Genomic DNA, 16,464 nt, shown 5'->3' with positions numbered 1-16,464 from the left:
CTTCGTCTCCTTGTCCCCGCTTCTCTTTCTGCAGGAGCCTCCTACCAAATCTGAGACCCATCAGAACCCACCCTCTAACCCAAACACTCCTACTGGGGGTGGAGGGTGGGCGAAGCCAACTCCACATCAAGTTCAAGCAACTCCTCTGCCCAGTGGACTGCCCCGTGCTCACCCACTTTCTCTTCTCTCTGGGTCTGAGCAACAGATGTAAGATCCAACCCGGAGACTGCCAGAGTGGGTTATGGATGGTTTTGAATCATCTGAACTAGAGCTGTGAATGCCATAATGCTGCAGATGCTCAGAAGTGCATGTGATAAAGGAATATTCCTTTTCTTCTTCAGGTACATGAATGATGGACAGTAGATCAGAATGGGTGGGCAGCAGGTTAACAGGCATAGGGCAACGATTTCACACTGAAGTGCAGTACTGGCCAGGGAGTGGGGCTGATGGGAGAGACTGGCAGGAGGAGGCTGTGTGGAGCATTTGGGACCACAGAACATCAAAGGCAGAAGACCCCAAACGATACCAGGTGAGTCCAGTCTCCTTCTAAGCAGAGGCCCAGGGAAGTCAGATGAGTTGCCCGAGGTTTTCCAGCCATCAGGTCAGAGATCCCTCTCATACTTGGGCCTCCTGCCTCCTTCTCTAGCATTCTTTCCCTGCACCTATCTTCTCTCTCTCTCTTACACAGCAGACACATGATGCTGGGTGCCAAGCTAGGCATGAATGGAAAATACACATTCCCTACTTTTGATCAACTCCTGCTGGGTGGGGGACCAGAGGAGGTGGGCTTGAGAGCACGACTGGAGACGGGCCCAAGCAGTGCACTGGGGGGTCCTGGAGGTCTCCTGAGAAAAAAAGAGTTTGAGCAGATCCTCAAAGATAAGCAGGGCGGGACTTGGAAGAACAGTTTTGAGGGGCAGGTGACGAGGCAGTTGGGAGTGAGGGGCTGTGCCTGAAGGGGAGCACAGGCAGATGCCTGAAGGCCGTGGGCAAACAACGCTCCTGACAATTTAAGACCAAGGTCAGGGTGACTGGCCAGTTCTCATCCCAGCATCCGGCCAAGCACACACTCCCAGTAGCCATCCTCTGGGCATCTGGGTCCTGGCAGCTCCTGGGTGGCCCGGGGTGCAGGAGGGCTGGGCTGAGGCCCCCTCCCGCTATCCCTCTGGCAGGCTTGGAACACGCCCTTCCTGTTGTGATAACTCTATTCTCTGTGCAACTGGTGCCAGCCCATGGCTCCGGTTTCACACTGCAGCACGTGTACTCATTGAGGCTGATAGGAGTATCATGTGGGCACCAGGGAGAGCCCGCTGCCTGCCCACCAGCCAAACCCGGCCTGGGTTAATTACAGGTCACAGCGTCCCTGCTGTGCGCCCAGAGAGCGGGCACCCAGAGCCAGGCCCTCCCTGGGACCAGGCCTGGGAGACAGCCACCACTCATTCATTCATGCAGTTGGTCAGGTGGCCAGATCTGGAGCAGATCACGTGCTGGGCACCTGGGGAGGGCTCAAGGGGCTAAAGTGGCCCTGGCTTCTCCCAGCCCCCAATAATAATCATGGCTGGCTGCCACACCAAATGATTCCCTTCCATGGTGACAGGCCCTGTGATGGTTCTTTACACATAGCAACTCCTGCTTCCTCACAACAACCCCACTTTGCACTTGGGGAAACTGAGGCTCAGAGAGGGAAAGTGACTTGTCCAAGGTCATACAACTCTTATCTGGCTCCAAAGCCATGCTGTCTGCACTACACCACACCATGCTGAGGCTCCCAGTAGAGACGGCTTAGGGAGAGCAGAGACCATGTCACTGGCCAGTGTCCCCAGGCCTGGGGCGTCCCTGAGCACTGGCCTTGGAACCCAGCTGGATGTTGGAGGCTGTTTCCAGGCACTTGCTCTAGTGCCTGTGCCCTCTCCCAACTCCTTGCGTTGGCTTCTGCCATCGCCCCCCTCACCTGCTAACAGGCCCTCCCAGGCAAACACTGCTCCTTCTCTGAGACCCTCCTCAGCGACTCCTCCAAGAAGACTTCTCAGACCACTCTCTCCATCTTTGGAAACACAGCACTGCTTTCTGAGAAAGCAAAGGTCATCTCCTGCAACTCTCCTGCTCTCTTCCTTTGTCAAACTGCATTTTTTAAAAAGTACCTGGGCCCCTCCTTTCCAACCAGATGACAAGGGACCCTAGGGCAGGGGCCATGTCCACGCTTAACAGTAGCGGAGGGGCCCAAGAATGGATGTAATCCTCCCAACTGGTAGTAGGAATTATCCTCCTGATTTACAGATGAGAAAAGTGAGGTTTGGAGAAGCGACAAACCTTGCTCAAGGGGGCGAGGGGTGATGCAAGGCCCTGAACCAGGCATCTCTGCCCTGGCCTTGTGAGCTTGAGAGCCCTTACCCCATGTTAGGCCTGACCCAGGCCGCCCAGCACACCCACAGCCACCTAACCCGGGGCTTGGGAACTGTTTGTTGACTGAATCCTCGATGTATAAGCTCCTCGGCCAGGTTGTCCATAGCACCTGACATGATAGGAAATTTAGCAAACGCCTCTTGAATTCTTCCTGTGGTTCAGGCCTCTGGGGAGCAAAAAGAGAGATCAGAGAGAGGGGAGATGCACAGTCGTCTAAAGGAGGAACATCTTCAGTGCTGTAGAGAAAGAAGTGGTGATTTTTTTTAGAGCAGCTTTAGGTTTACAGAAAAATTGATCTGAAAGTACAGAGTTCCCACACACTGACATTCCCCACCAGCACCACCACCACACACACACACAGTTTCCCCTATTATTTACACCCAGATTAGTGTGGTGCATTTGTTACAATTGGTGAACCAATATCAATACATTATTATTAACTAAAGTCCATAGTTTCCATTAGGCTTCATTCTTCATGTTGCACGTTCTATGGATTTTGACCAAGGCATAATGACACGTGTTCCTTCTTATTGCACCATACAGAAGAGTTTCGTTGCCCTAAAAATCCTCTGTGCTCCACCAATTCATCCTTCTCCCTGCCCCCAACCCTTGACAACCACTGATCTTTTTTCTGTCTCCATAGTTTTGCCTTTTCCAGAATGTCAAATAGATGGAATCTTACGGTGTGTAGCCCTTTCAGATTGCCTTCTTTCACTGGTAATATGCATTTATGTTTCCTCCATGTCTTTTTGTGGCTTAATGGCTCTTTTTTTTAAAATCTCTGGCAATATTCCATTGTCTAGATGTACTACAATTTATTTATCCATTTAGCCATCGAAGGACATGTTGGTGGCTTCCAAGTTTTGGCAATTATGAATAAAGCTGCTATAAACATTCGTGTGCAGGTTTTTGTGTGGACTTAAGTTCTCAACTCGTTTGGGTCAATACCAAGGAGTGGTAATATTTTTTCAGTGAGCAATCATTTTGTAGTCACAGAACTGTGAGATCAGAAAAAGCACCTATGAGAAATTTGGGTAAATACGGGTGGAATTATACGAAAATGACTGAGGCCACCAGAACCACATTCAAACTGTGGAAAAAAGGGTGATGATTTAATGGGAGGAGAGAGAGGTGAGAGCAAGGTAAGACTGGAACACCAACTGGCGTGCCAGGTTCTGTCACCGAGGCCTGAAATGTCAAGGGCAGGTAGAGGAGGGTGATAGGTGCTTCGTCAGAAGATGGTTTAAAGCCTCAAGGACATGGTGTTTTAACTGGGCCTCAGGAATGGGCAGGATTGCAGCAGGTGGAGGTGGGAGGGGAAGAGGGTGCCCGGTTGAGGGAAGAGCATGAGCAGTGGTCTTGAGGCGGACAGCGATGGGAGATGAGGGCACTGGAGGCCTGGAGGGTCAACTGTATTTGTAAATGGAAAAGCTGCTCCAGGCCAAGTGACAGGCAGGCCAGGCGCAGGTGGGGAGCTGGTGCTCCAAAGTCACTCCCAAGCTGAAGGGATTCCCGGCAGCTGTTAGTTGGAATTTTCCATTGGTCCTCCTCTTTCCTTTCTTTCTGAAAGCCTTTCTGTTTGGGATCACTTGCCTTGAGGCATGAGATGCAGCACCCTCCCAGCCAGCCTGAAGTAGGTGTCATGTCACCATGACACAGCCCCCAGTTTTTAAGGCTGTGATTCAGCCTTCACCGGCCCAGGGCCCTGCCAGCCGTGAGCTCACCCTCCCTTGGCACTCACCCACGTTTGGGCTCCCCCAGCTGGGCTGCTCTTCTCTGCAAGCCAGCAGGCGGGATCTGGAAGCTGCCTGCCTAGGGGACAGTGGGCATGGAGGAGGCGGGACCCAGCAACAGAGACATGTGGTCATCTTGCTAAGAACATCAGGAGAGCAAGCAGGGTGGGCCCTGACCCAGGTGCACAAGTTGAGCCACTGCTTCTGCCCACCTGTCAAGTAGGCATGACAGGCACTCTCATGTCACATGCACACTTAGGAGACGAACCAACGTCTACCTCCCCATTCCTTCTGCCCACTGATCCTTTTTTTTAGATAAGAGAGATAAGATGAGTTTTACTCAAGCCAAGCCGAGGATTATAACCTGGGAAACCAGTTTCCACAAAGGAAGAAAGCGTTCCCCACCCACTGCTCCTTGTTCTGCCCTCTGAAACACCCACACGACGTATTCCTCTTCACCTAATAGCCCATCGAATACTTTGTGTCACCCCCAAATCTTCTCTTCATGAGACTACATGTCTTCAAATTTTAAACCATTCCACGCACACCGTCTGGTCCTGCTCTGGCAGGTCAACATCCCCCAGTGTCTGCCGCTCTAACACTGTCCAGAAAGGCTTCACCAGGTGACCACTGAGGGCCCCCCGGCCGTGCAGGACAGAATGCCACCCCCACCTCGAGTTCTTTATTTTCTCAGCCTGGGGATGGAATGCAAAGACACGGGCAGCAGGAGCCATATAGGCGGAGGGTGAGGACAGTCACAAATGAGCAGACACCTTAGGTTCCTTCAGTCAGTCACTCAACTATCATTCATCCAGTGCCCACTACATGTCAGATTGGAGCCAGGCAGATGCTGTGGTGGCCCTCCTGGAGCTGATGGCTTTGTGGGGGGAGAAAGTAAAAAAGCAAGTAAACACCCATCTAGGATGATTTCAGATAGTAATCCATGCTTTGAAGAAAACAGAAGGTTATAAGAGACCTGGCCATGCAAAGATCAATGGGAAGAGAATTCCAGGTGGAGGGGGCTGCCAGTGCAAAGGGCTTGAGGCAGTGATGAGCATGGCAGACTCAAAGGCTGCTGTGGCTCCAGCAAAATGAGCAAGGGCAGAAGGGAGAATGTGGTTGGAGACGAGGCTGGAGAGGCAAGGAGCCTGAATTTATTCCCAGTTCTGGGGAAGTTCCTTTGGAGGGCATTGGACCTCAGATATGATCTGATTTATGCTTTAAATTTTAAGAGAAAGGAGAGACCAGTGTAGAAAAGAGGCATCAGGAAAGGCTTCCTGGAAGAGTCAATGAAACTTTCTACCACAGAATTAGAGAAAAGTCACAGCCTCCCATGAGCAGTGGGAAATTCACCCCTCTAAAATGGTTTCTCCCAAGAAGACATAAGAATGGTCTGAATGAAAAGATGCTCAACATCATTAGCCATTAGGAAAGTGCAAATTAAAGCCATAATGAGATGCCACTTCACATCCACAACTAAAAAGACAGATAATAAGTGTTAGCAAGGACATGGAGAAATTGGAGGCCTCACATACTGCTGGTGGGAATGTAAAATGGTGCGGTTGCTTTAGAAAACAGTTTGGCAGTTTCTTAAAAAGTTAAACATATATTTACCTACGACCTAGCAATTCCACTCCTAGATATCTACTCTAGAGAAATGAAAACACTTGTCCACATAACTTGTACACAAATGCTCATAGCAGCAATACTCACAATGGCTAAAAAGTGAAAACAACTCGAATGCCAGCACTTTGGTAATGGATAAATAAAATGTGGTATATCTGTCCATATGCTAGACTATTACTCAGCAATAAAAAGGAATGAAATGCTGATACATGCTACAACATGTGCGTGCCTCAAAAGCCTTGTGCTAAGGGAAAGAAGCTAGATGCAAAAAAAACACATGCTGTAGGATTCCATTTATAAGAAATGTCCAAACAAGACAAACCTATAGAAACAGAAAGTAGATTAGCGGTAGTCAGAGTCTGGGAGTAGGAACGGAGAGTAATTACCAATGGGCGAACCGGGATCTTGTTCCGGTGATGGAAATGTTCTAAACTTAGATTGTGGTGATGGTTGCACAACTCTGGAAATTTGCTAAAAATCATTGAATTGTACCCCCGAGCAGATCATGTTTCTTCCCTAATCCTCCAAGCAACCATGACACAACCCTGAGGGCCGCCTCGCTCACCTGTGGTCCCTACTCACCTTGGCCCAGCCACGTGCAGCTCCTTCCAGGGACTTCACGGCCCCGCCCGGGGGCCACTTTGGTGGCCCGCCCTCCAGGTCACAGCATTTCTCCCTGTCACTTGGGACTGTTCCTTTCGCTTCTCTCTCCCCTTTAGCCTGAACTCTAGGAAGCAAGGACTTGTTCATGCTGTGCCCCCAGCACCCAGGGCTGGTCCAATAGCTGGTGCTTCTTCAACACTGGGTGATTTACGGAAAAGCAGGAAAGTCTGCGCGCTGGGGAGAGGTTTCTGCCTGTGACACCCGCGTATGAGAAGAGTTTGCTTGTAAGTCAGCTTTCCTATAGCTTTATTTAAGTTCTTATTCTTTTTTTTTTTTTTTAAAGATTTTATTTATTCAGTTTTTCCCCCCCAAAGCCCCAGTAGATAGTTGTATGTCATAGGTTCACATCCTTCTAGTTGCTGTACGTGGGACTCGGCCTCACGTTGGACGGAGAAGTGGTGCCTCGGGGCGCTCCCGGGATCCGAACCCGGGCCGCCAGCATCAGAGCGCGCACACTTAACCGCTAAGCCACGGAGCCGGCCCTAAGTTCTTATTCTGACAGTTCTGCTTTTGTTTTAACTAGTACAAGATCCAGGAACTGAAGCAAACCAGTGACTATCTCACTATTCGGTCATTACATCGAAGCAGTATAATTGCGTAACCACGAGTAACAGGATCTCACTGAACAGCTCCTGGAAAGTCCTGTAGTTAATGTAACTTTGGAAAGTTCACTTCATTCTACTTTCAAGGCTCAAACCCCTTCTACACACCGCCCCCTGCTGGGCAGCTGAGAATTGCTCTTGGTTCTCTCCTAGGTGTGCCAAAGCCACCCTCCCCACCCCCACCCTGCAAATCCTCAGGGCCCCGCCTTAGTTCACATCCTCAGCTCTTCACTGCTGTGTTTTCCTCCAGCCTCTTCCCACCTGGACCCTGCTCTGAACCACCCCCAAGGGTCATAGATCTAAGAACACCAATCTTGTTCTTAGATTATTCTTGTTCTTAGAATCTCTTCTTCTCAAAAACATTCAATGGCTCCCTAGTGCCTACGGAAGTCATTGAAATTCTTTTTTTTTTCCTCCCCAAAGCACCAGCACATGGTTGTATATCCTCGTTGTAAATTTTTCTAGTTCTTCTATGTGAGCTGCCACCACAGCATGGCAACTGACAGACGGGTGGTGTGGTTCTGCAACCGGGAAACAAACCCGGGCCGCTGAAGCAGTGAGAGCACTGAACTTTAACCACTAGGCCATCAGGGCTGGCTCTCGTCGAAATTCTTTAGCATGGCATCCAAGATCCCTCACAATCTGGCCCTGAACCATCTTTCTCATATTACCCCCTACTGTTCCCCTGCCTCCCAAGCAGTTTCTACTCATTCTTTAAGACATAACTTGAGGAAGCCACCCCAGATCACCCGGCTGGCCCAGTTCACGACTGTTGGACTGTGGATTGTCTGTGCCACTTCTCTGGCACTGAGCCTATGCTGTCTTTTTCATTGCTGCATATGTCTCATCCTTACAAGAAACAGTTTATAGGGCCTGCCCCGTGGCTTAGCGGTTAAGTGCGCGCGCTCCACTATTGGCGGCCCGGGTTCAGATCCCGGATGCGCACCGACGCACCGCTTCTCCGGCCATGCTGAGGCCGCATCCCACATACAGCAACTAGAAGGATGTGCAACTATGACATACAACTGTCTACTGGGGCTTTGGGGAGAAAAAAAGGAGGAGGATTGGCAATAGATGTTAGCTCAGAGCCGGTCTTCCTCAGCAAAAAGAGGAGGATTAGCACGGATGTTAGCTCAGGGCTGATCTCCCACACAAAAAAAATAAAAAAAGAAAGAAACAGTTTATAAACTCTTTGAGGCCAGGCACCAGGTCTTAAAACAAAAGTTATAGCAAAAATGATAATCCTGGTTTGGCACTTTTGCAACCGTTATCTTCCCTTCCTCACAATGGCCGTGTGGGGTAGGCAGAGCACAGGTTATAATCTCCACCTGGCAGATGAGGAAGCGAAGTTCAGAGAGGCTAAGTAACTTGCTCACAGTCACACAGGAAGCCAGCGGCAGGGCAGGGAGAGGGCCTGGGTCTTCTGACACCTGCTTCTGTCCTTGTTCCATTACCCCCTGCAGTCTCCCTTGTGTGCTTCCGATTTCCCGAACCTTATCTATGGCGCATGACAGCCAATGTTTGTCGATTCGATAATCTCCAATTTCAATCTCTGGATAATGTCCCACTGCTGTAGTGACCTGGTGTTTCCTGCTGTTAAAGGCTCAGCCTCCATCTCTGCATCTCCAGCAGGAAGCAGTCCCTGCGCTGGAAAGAGCCAGGTGGGAAGTCACGTGCTCTAGGGCCCGGTGCAGCCTCTGCCCTTCAATAGCTGTGGGGCCATGCGGAGCCCCCCAACCAAAGGATGGGGCAGCATCGCGGCTCTCAAATTAGGTGCTGGGATTTTTTTTTTTAATTTAGTAGGCCTCTAAGGCTTTGTGGGAAATGTAATTTGTAAAAATTAAATATCTGTACTGTTGCCCCAGCAGGGCCCGGGCCTGCCTGGCTCTCCAGGATCACAGCAAGGGAGGCGGCGGTGGCGTTCCTGTGCAGTGATGCCTAGGGCCAGCTTCCACCCTGGTTATTTGTTCACCACTCACAGTCCCTGCAGCACCAACTGAAGAGAAAATATGTTGACCTGTCATCCAAGATTAAACAGGGCCTCTGCTGACCTCAGAGAAGAAGTCAACCAAAACTCAGCCAGGGCCAGCCCCGGTGACCTAGTGGTTAAGTTCGACATGCTCCACTTTGGTGGCCTGGGTTCAGTTGCTGGGTGTGGACCTAAACATAGTCTGTCAGTGGCCATGCTGTGACGGTGACCCACATACAAAAAGAGGAAGACTGGCAGTGGATGTCAGCTCAGGGCGAATCTCTCTCAGAAAAAAAAGCTCGGCCATGTCAAAACTAGTGAAATTTCCCATGTTAAATTGTTAAAAATTCTCATATTCTCATGTTCTTCCCCAAAGACCACAGGGGACCCCTGAGGGTGAACAGGGTGGCTCGGCTGTAGAGGGGAGAAGGCACCATGGGAGCCATGGGGAGCTCAGGAAGAGAGTTTGGAAAGGACTTATTGTGGGGTGTTGGTCATGTGCTGGGTGACATGGGGGGTCTGAGTGGGCAGGGCTTTCCCCTAGATGGATGCTTTCCAGAAGGGGGAGGGGTGATCAGGTGTCTTAATAAACCTTGTCTACAGGGAGGGGTCTGGAGCAGGTACGGCTGTGACTGGTGGTCACTCTTGTAGCCGGGAGGGGGGAGATTTGGTTGTTTTTGTGGCAGTGACTACTGGTGGGTCTCATTTTTGTCTTGATTCTCAGTTACAGAGCAGCCTCGTCAGACATTGATGTTCTGTGTAATTGTTCACCCTCCACAGGAGAACCCCAAGCTGTGAGGGCCAGGCCCGCTCCTGGTGTCAGGGCTGCTGTCTCTTTCTCAGGAAGAATGTCAGAGGACAGAAGTCCACCACTTGTGGTCTCTCCAGCTGGAACAGCCCCAGTGCCTCTGCAGACCCCCTTTACAATGCCTTGTCCTCACCTCTCACCACCTGACAGCTGTCTGTGGACCATGCCAGGCCAGCAGGGCCTAAGGCCTGGGTACAGAAGGTGAATGGGGCAGCCACAGCCCCCTGCTCTGTGGGTGGGTGGGGGGCATGCCTGGAGCACGGTGCCAGCCCAGGTTCCAGCCAGAATGGGAATCAGGCCCTGAGGTGAGAGCCGAGAGCCAGCCTGCCTGGAGTCCTCGGCCACAACAGGAGAGATTCCCCAGCAGGAGAGACCTCCCCAAGAGGTGTCCCAGTAGCAGCATCTGACCTGACCAGGTATGGTCTTCAGAAAGGCTCCAAGGGCAGGGGAGGGGGAGGGCTAGAGGCAGTTGGGGATGGGGCGTGGTGCAATGAATGGGGGAGGAGCGACAGAGGAGACCAAATTCAGGAGGCAAAAATCAAAAAGACTCAGTTCCCAACCGGAATTAAAAGATGAGGGAGGGGGCCATAGTGGTTAAGTCCATGTACTCTGCCTCAGCGGCCAGGGGTTCGCAGGTTCGGATCCCAGGTGCGGACCTATGCACTGCTTATCAAGCCATGCTGTGGCAGTGTCCCACATACACAAAGAGGAAGACTGGCACAGATGTTAGCTCAGGGCCAATATTCCTCACCCAAAAAAAAAAGACAAGGGCGAGGGAGGCACTGAGCATGGGCCTGAATGAGACTCCAGAGGCACAAAAGCACTAGTGGCATGTGGACTTGTACCAGCTGCAGACGCCACATCACCCCCATGGCCATCATCTACCCAAGCGAGTCACTCACATCCTACACCAGCAATTATATTTATGCATCACCATCACATTACTGAAAAACCCCAGAAAACTCTGGCTTTCTCCAAAGCATCTAACTGGTAGGACGCTTAGGTGGGAGGGTAACTAGAGTAGCCGGGACCCTCACAGCCTGGTGGGCAGTCTGGGTGGGGAAGAAGAGGGAGCCTGGGACCCAGGGCGAGGCAAGGGAAACTGTGAGGCCTCTTCTCCAAGAAGAAGATGCCAGCTCTGCTGACCCTTGGGGGGCTTCGGAGCCTTTGGGGGCTTCATTGTGAGGCTGGGCAGGGCTAAGGTCTGGGCTGTGGAGGCAAACCTGAGAACAGGTGTGTCACCTGCCCCCAGAGTGCCACCTGGTCAAAGGCCAATTCCCTGGAGCTCTCTCTTCTCCTCACTCCTCTATTCATTTCCTGTGGCTGCTGTAACAAATTATGACAAACCTGGGGGCTTAAAACAACAGAAATTTATTCTCTCACAGTTTGGGAGGCCAGAGTCTAAAATTAAGGTGTCCTCAGGGCTGGTTTCTTTCACAGGAAAATTTTGAGGGAGAATCTCTTCATCCTCCCTTGCAGCTTCTGGTGTTGCTGGCAACACTTGGCGCTCCTTAGCTCGTGGCTGCATCACTCCAGTCTCTGCCTCTGTCTTCACACGGCCTTCTCTCTGTGTCTCTGTGTCCTCTCCTCTTCTGGTAAGGACACCAGTCACAGATTTAGGCTCGCCCAAAATCCAAGATGATTTCCTCTTGAGATCCTTAACTAATTGCCTCTGCAAAGACTTATTTCCAAATAAGGTCACATTCTGGGGTCCTGGGTAGACATGCATTTTGGAGGGATGCTATTCAACCCACTACACCCACCAAAAAGTCTGAGGTCATTGATGTCCCTCAAGGTTGAGGTTCTGAAGGTGATGCCCCCGCAGAAGTAGACCCAGGGGCCGGGTTCAAGGCCCTGGCTGGCACTGGAGGCTACTCAGGGGTGTCAAGTGCTCCAGGGAAGTTGCTGCTGCCATCCACAGGGCCACCATTCTGGTCAAGCTTCCAACGTCCCAGTGCAGGAGGCCACCGGGAACAGGGCCTGCAAGGCCCCACTGGCCCCTGCCACCCCAGCTCTGTGGACACGCCTGGTCCCCCCGCCTAAGAAACTGCAGCTGACAGCGGGCAGTGAGGCTGCTACTCCTCAGGCAGGGGCTGCACGGCCACCTTCGATGCCCCATCAAGTTGCAGCTTCCTCACCTTGGGGCTACCGTGCAGCATTTTTATATAAGAAAAAAATAAGGGTGTTAAACTTGAAAAAGAAAAAAAAATATTGGGCAAGTGGCAGGCAGGAGAAACCTGTGGCTCCCTGCAGGGGACACTGCAGTCCCCCAGAGACTGTTGTTGCTGAGGGAGCTGCGGCAGCCATGGAGGAATGAGCGCGAGAGGGAGCGCTCTGAACGCTCCTGGGCACAAAAGTATGAGATTGTGATTTTTAATTTAAGAGCATATAATCAGAAAACACATAAAAATACGTCGTCTGCCTAAATAAGAAACAGGGAACAAAACTAGATGGCGCTCCTCTTGCCTCACAAAGTGTCCTGAAATGCCCTGAGGACCCTCCACTTGGGCACAGCCCGTGTTAAATGACACAGTGGACACCCTGTGGGTGCCTGGTCGCTGAGCAGCCCCAGGCGCCAGGCCCAGAGGCGAGCTGGCCGGGGTCCCTGCGGCAGACCCTCGCCTGCCTCCTGGACCACAGGAGGCTGATGCTTGATGCTGGGGAGACGAAGGACCAGGCGGCCGGGGGAAGCACCACCCCTGGCTCGCTGGGAGAAGCAGAGCTGGAATTGGGACCTGAAAGGAGGAGGGTGGAATTTGCCAGTCTCGGGGGGAGGATGGATGACCCCGGGAGAAAAAAGTCAGGCGAGGTTGGGGCTGGTGGACAGACACAGCATGGATGGAGGTCCTCCTGGATCTGTGGAGGGCACTGAAGAACCACCTCGGGTTGGGGGAAACGCCCACAAGTCAGAAAAACCCTGCTGGCCAGAGGGTGGAACCCGATTGGATGGGAGGGGGTTGCAGGCCGAGACTGGCGGGGGCTCCAGCACTGGTGCAGGTGGGAGGCCGAGGGAGGGGAAGACTGAGTGAGGAGGCCGTCACTGGGTCAGGGACTGCTGGCAGGCGGAGGGGGAGACATAGAGGAGAACACCTTCATTCCCAGCTTGGGCACCCACCAAGGAATACTGGGGGAGCAGGCCGTTAGGGAAACAGGCAAATGATGAGCTTTCTCTGGGAAAAATCAAACAAATCGAACAAAAAAGAATCATTGTGGAAAATGATCAGATGGTGCAACCCTCAGAGTTTGGGAACCGCCCCATCAAAAGGAAAAAAAAATAATGGGAGCTGATAAGAAAGCAGACCCTGGACAATTCCAAACGGGGACCACGGCTGGAGCCCTGGGCCCCGAGATGGACAGTCTGTTGACAAGCCCATGACTGCCCAAGGCCCGCTTCGGACACCGCACACTTCCTACCTATGTGTTCTGGAAGGGTGCAGAGGAAACACCTGCCCCCGAACACGACATCACTAATGCAACAGTCAATATTGGACATAAATCTATTTAGCAGACACTCGCTGTCACCTAGCAACCGGGTCATCAGCAAACTAACTTCACTCCTCCAGCACAACCGAGTGCCCTCTGTGCTCTGACGGAGGTCGACGTCCCCAGTGGGGACTCTACCCTCCTCCCAGACACACTGAGCAACAATAAAACTGCATAACTGAGAACCTGGGCTGTAAGAACCGTGGGTGGAAAGGCTGAGTGCAGAGGCCGAGGGTGGAGGCCACTGCCACGTGGCTCACGCCCTCCTGGATAAGCCACAGTCAGAGCTGTAACAGGATCGAGGCGGGGCAGGCAGGGGCCATATACTTCGGTGCTTATTACTTCTGAGGCAAATATAATTAATTCCCTTTTTATACACTAGGAAACAAAGGCCCAAATTGCCCACTGACAGCCCTGGGGCAGACTAACAAATGGCAGAGCCAGGCTTCAAGCCCAGATCCGACTCAGAGACTCAAAGCCACACCCGCCATCAACAGCATGAAACCTGCACAGCCAGGAATGCACGAAATGCACACACAAATCAGATCATTAAGTTGCAACAATTTCAGGCTTAAAGTGAACGCATGATATGCCATGTAAACTTGACCCGTGTTCACGCACGGGAACAGGAAAGACCTCTATCTTCTGTGTCCTCAGCGCAATACTGTGCAAACAATATCCTGTTACTTACATCAGAACAAAAAGAGGCGGGGAGTTTTAAAGGTAAATTCAAGACAGTGAATGAAGCATCAGTCAACAGGTGTCAAATATGAACATCAGTACAAGGCTCTTACTGAGAGCAACACCCCATCTCCGGGGTTAACTGGATACGTCAGTCCCTCTGCTGACCAACTTGGGTTTCCCCGTAGTTTTCTCTAAGTCTCTGGTGTGCAGCGTGGCTTCACGTAAACACACCACAGCAAGAGCTTGTGCCCGGCGAGGGCTGCCAACAGCTTACCTCTGCGTCTGCGGCCGCCCAGGTGCTGACATCAGGTAAGCCACACGGCGGGAACTGTCTGGGCTCATCTTGCAGACAGACTCACCTACAGAACCAAAGTGACAAGAGACTGGATAACACCGAGGATAAATACTGAGGAATATCTCTAGATGCCTATTTTCCTCAAAATCATAGTCAAAAGGAAGGAAATCAAAATAGCTGTCAGATTAAACATTTCGCTTTCTCACAGCAGCATGATTCTGTAAGACATTCAGGTTTTGGTTTGGTTTTAATTTAGTTCAAAATTTTAAAAACGTGAATACCTTATAATAAATTAAGTCACATGCCGAAGCTATTACTTTCTGTCGAAAGGGCTATTTTTTTTTGGTGAGGAAGATTGGCCCTGAGCTAACATCTGTCCCAGTCTTCCTCTATTTTGTACGGGGGACCACCACAGCATGGCTTGATGAGCAGTGTGGAGGTCCACACCCAGGATCCGAACCAGTGAACCCCAGGCCACCAAAGCTGAGTGCACGAACTTAACCATTATGCCACCAGGCCGGCCCCGGGCTAGTTTTATACATTAGTTGAATCAGCTCTTTCAGCTCTAATGAAATAGATTGTGATATTGTGATTGATAATATATAATTGGTCTTCGTCCCTGTTCCTGGCACAGAGCTCCTAAAACTCTCGTAATTTCCTTTCTAAGAGCTACAGGAACATCTTTTTGATAAAATACTGGTTTTTTTCTCAGTTCCTGAAATATCTCCAGAGCATAAAGGTGAAATGGGTGTCTTGTTACTCATATAAGCCCCTTTCAACCACGCCAATTCGTGCTAAGGAATGACTGGTGGCTGGGGCTCCCGGATACCTGGATGGGGCCTGGTTGCCAGGGGAACCAACTACGTGAGGAGAGGGTTGGAGCTTTCAGCCCCACCCCCAACCTCCAGGGATGCGAGAGGGGCTGGAGGTTGACTTAATCACCAATGGCCAATGATTTAATTAATCGTACCTATATAATGGTGCCTCTATAAATATCCCCTAACTATGGAATTTGAAGAAGTTCCAAGTTGCTGAATGTGAAGATGCTGGGAGGGTGGTACACCTAGAGGGGGCATGGGAAGCTCTGTGCCCCTTCCCGCGTACCCTGCCCTATGCATCTCTCCCATCTGGCTGTTTCTGAGTTATATCCTGTTACAATAACGGATAATCTAGAATCAAATGATTCTCTGAGTTCTGTAAGCTGCTCTAGCAAATTAATCGGACCTGAGGAGGGAGTCTAGGAGGGGAACATGGGAACCTCCGATTTATAGCAGGTAGGTCAGAAGCACAGGTAACAACCGGGACTGGCGATCAGCCTCTGAAGCGGTGAGAGTGGGGGCAGTCTTGTGGGACTAAGCCCTTAACCTGTGGGATCTGATGCCATCTCCAGGCAGACAGAGTCAGAATTGCAGGACACCCAGCAGCAGCCCAAGAATCGCAGAGTTGCTTGGAAAAATCCCCACCCATCTGGTCTCAGAAGTATTGCGAGTCTGTGAGTAAAGCAGAAACAGGGAGTTTTTCCTAGTAATAGACTCCTTAACCTTCCAAAGAAGTGCCTTTATTTATTTACAGGGCTTAGGAAAGGAAAAAAGCTCTAGAAAAAGGAAATTTCAAAACAGGTCTTTGGCAAGGGCTGGGTGCAGTGAGAAGTTCCGGTAGGGTCCCGCCGGAGTCTTCTGCTCTCGCTGGTGGTCACTTCCAGGTGGTGAGGGCGGTTCTCCCCGAGTCTCTCGATCGGCCCCCTTTGGGCCCTAATGACTGGCCCGGACGACTCCTCAGCTCTCGGTCAGCCCCATCACCCTGCGCCAGCTCTTCGTCATACCTAGAAACAGAGAAACATCCCCAGGATTCGGCGGCAGCAGCAACGCCAAGCACGGCCATTGGGCTGTGGTGTGACAAATCCCACATTACCCAGAGAAGCAGCCTGGCCCCCACCCCACAAGCCTCCAGGTGGCATGCCTGCCCACCAGGTGGCCTTGGCAGCCCACCAAACACCACCCCAGACCACAGAGCATGAGTACGACCTTGTTAAATTGTCACTGCAGACAGTCCCCAGCCCCACAGTTGACATTTTATACAGGCCACCAGATGGAAACTGGCAAGGACCCCAAGGGAAACACAAATGAGACACCAGGGTGGGGAGGGAGAGGGCTGATGTCTGGGAATACTTTACCCAGCATCTGTGGGCAGGTATGACT

The 16,464-nt window shown here is 51.4% G+C and overlaps 1 protein-coding gene across 12 annotated transcripts in view; it reads right to left on the bottom strand.

Annotated features, from left to right (window-relative positions):
• Positions 1–15,802: 15,802 nt before the first annotated feature.
• TTLL1 (TTL family tubulin polyglutamylase complex subunit L1) overlaps positions 15,803–16,464 on the bottom strand; it is a 31,353-nt gene continuing 30,691 nt past the window's right edge. For all 12 annotated transcript variants that reach the window (XM_087448790.1, XM_087448792.1, XM_087448798.1 and 9 more), the window contains one exon: positions 15,803–16,088. In XM_087448790.1, coding sequence (XP_087304916.1) covers positions 15,959–16,088 — 130 coding nt within the window. In that variant the 3' untranslated portion in view covers positions 15,803–15,958. The remainder of the gene's footprint in view (positions 16,089–16,464) is intronic.

This window comes from Ceratotherium simum, chromosome 25, assembly GCF_057802395.1.
Source record: "Ceratotherium simum simum isolate JZ-2026a chromosome 25, ASM5780239v1, whole genome shotgun sequence".
NCBI classification, from domain to species: Eukaryota; Metazoa; Chordata; class Mammalia; order Perissodactyla; family Rhinocerotidae; genus Ceratotherium; species Ceratotherium simum.
The sequence above is the reverse complement of the archived record's forward strand: the minus strand, read 5'-3'. Positions and strand labels throughout refer to the sequence as shown.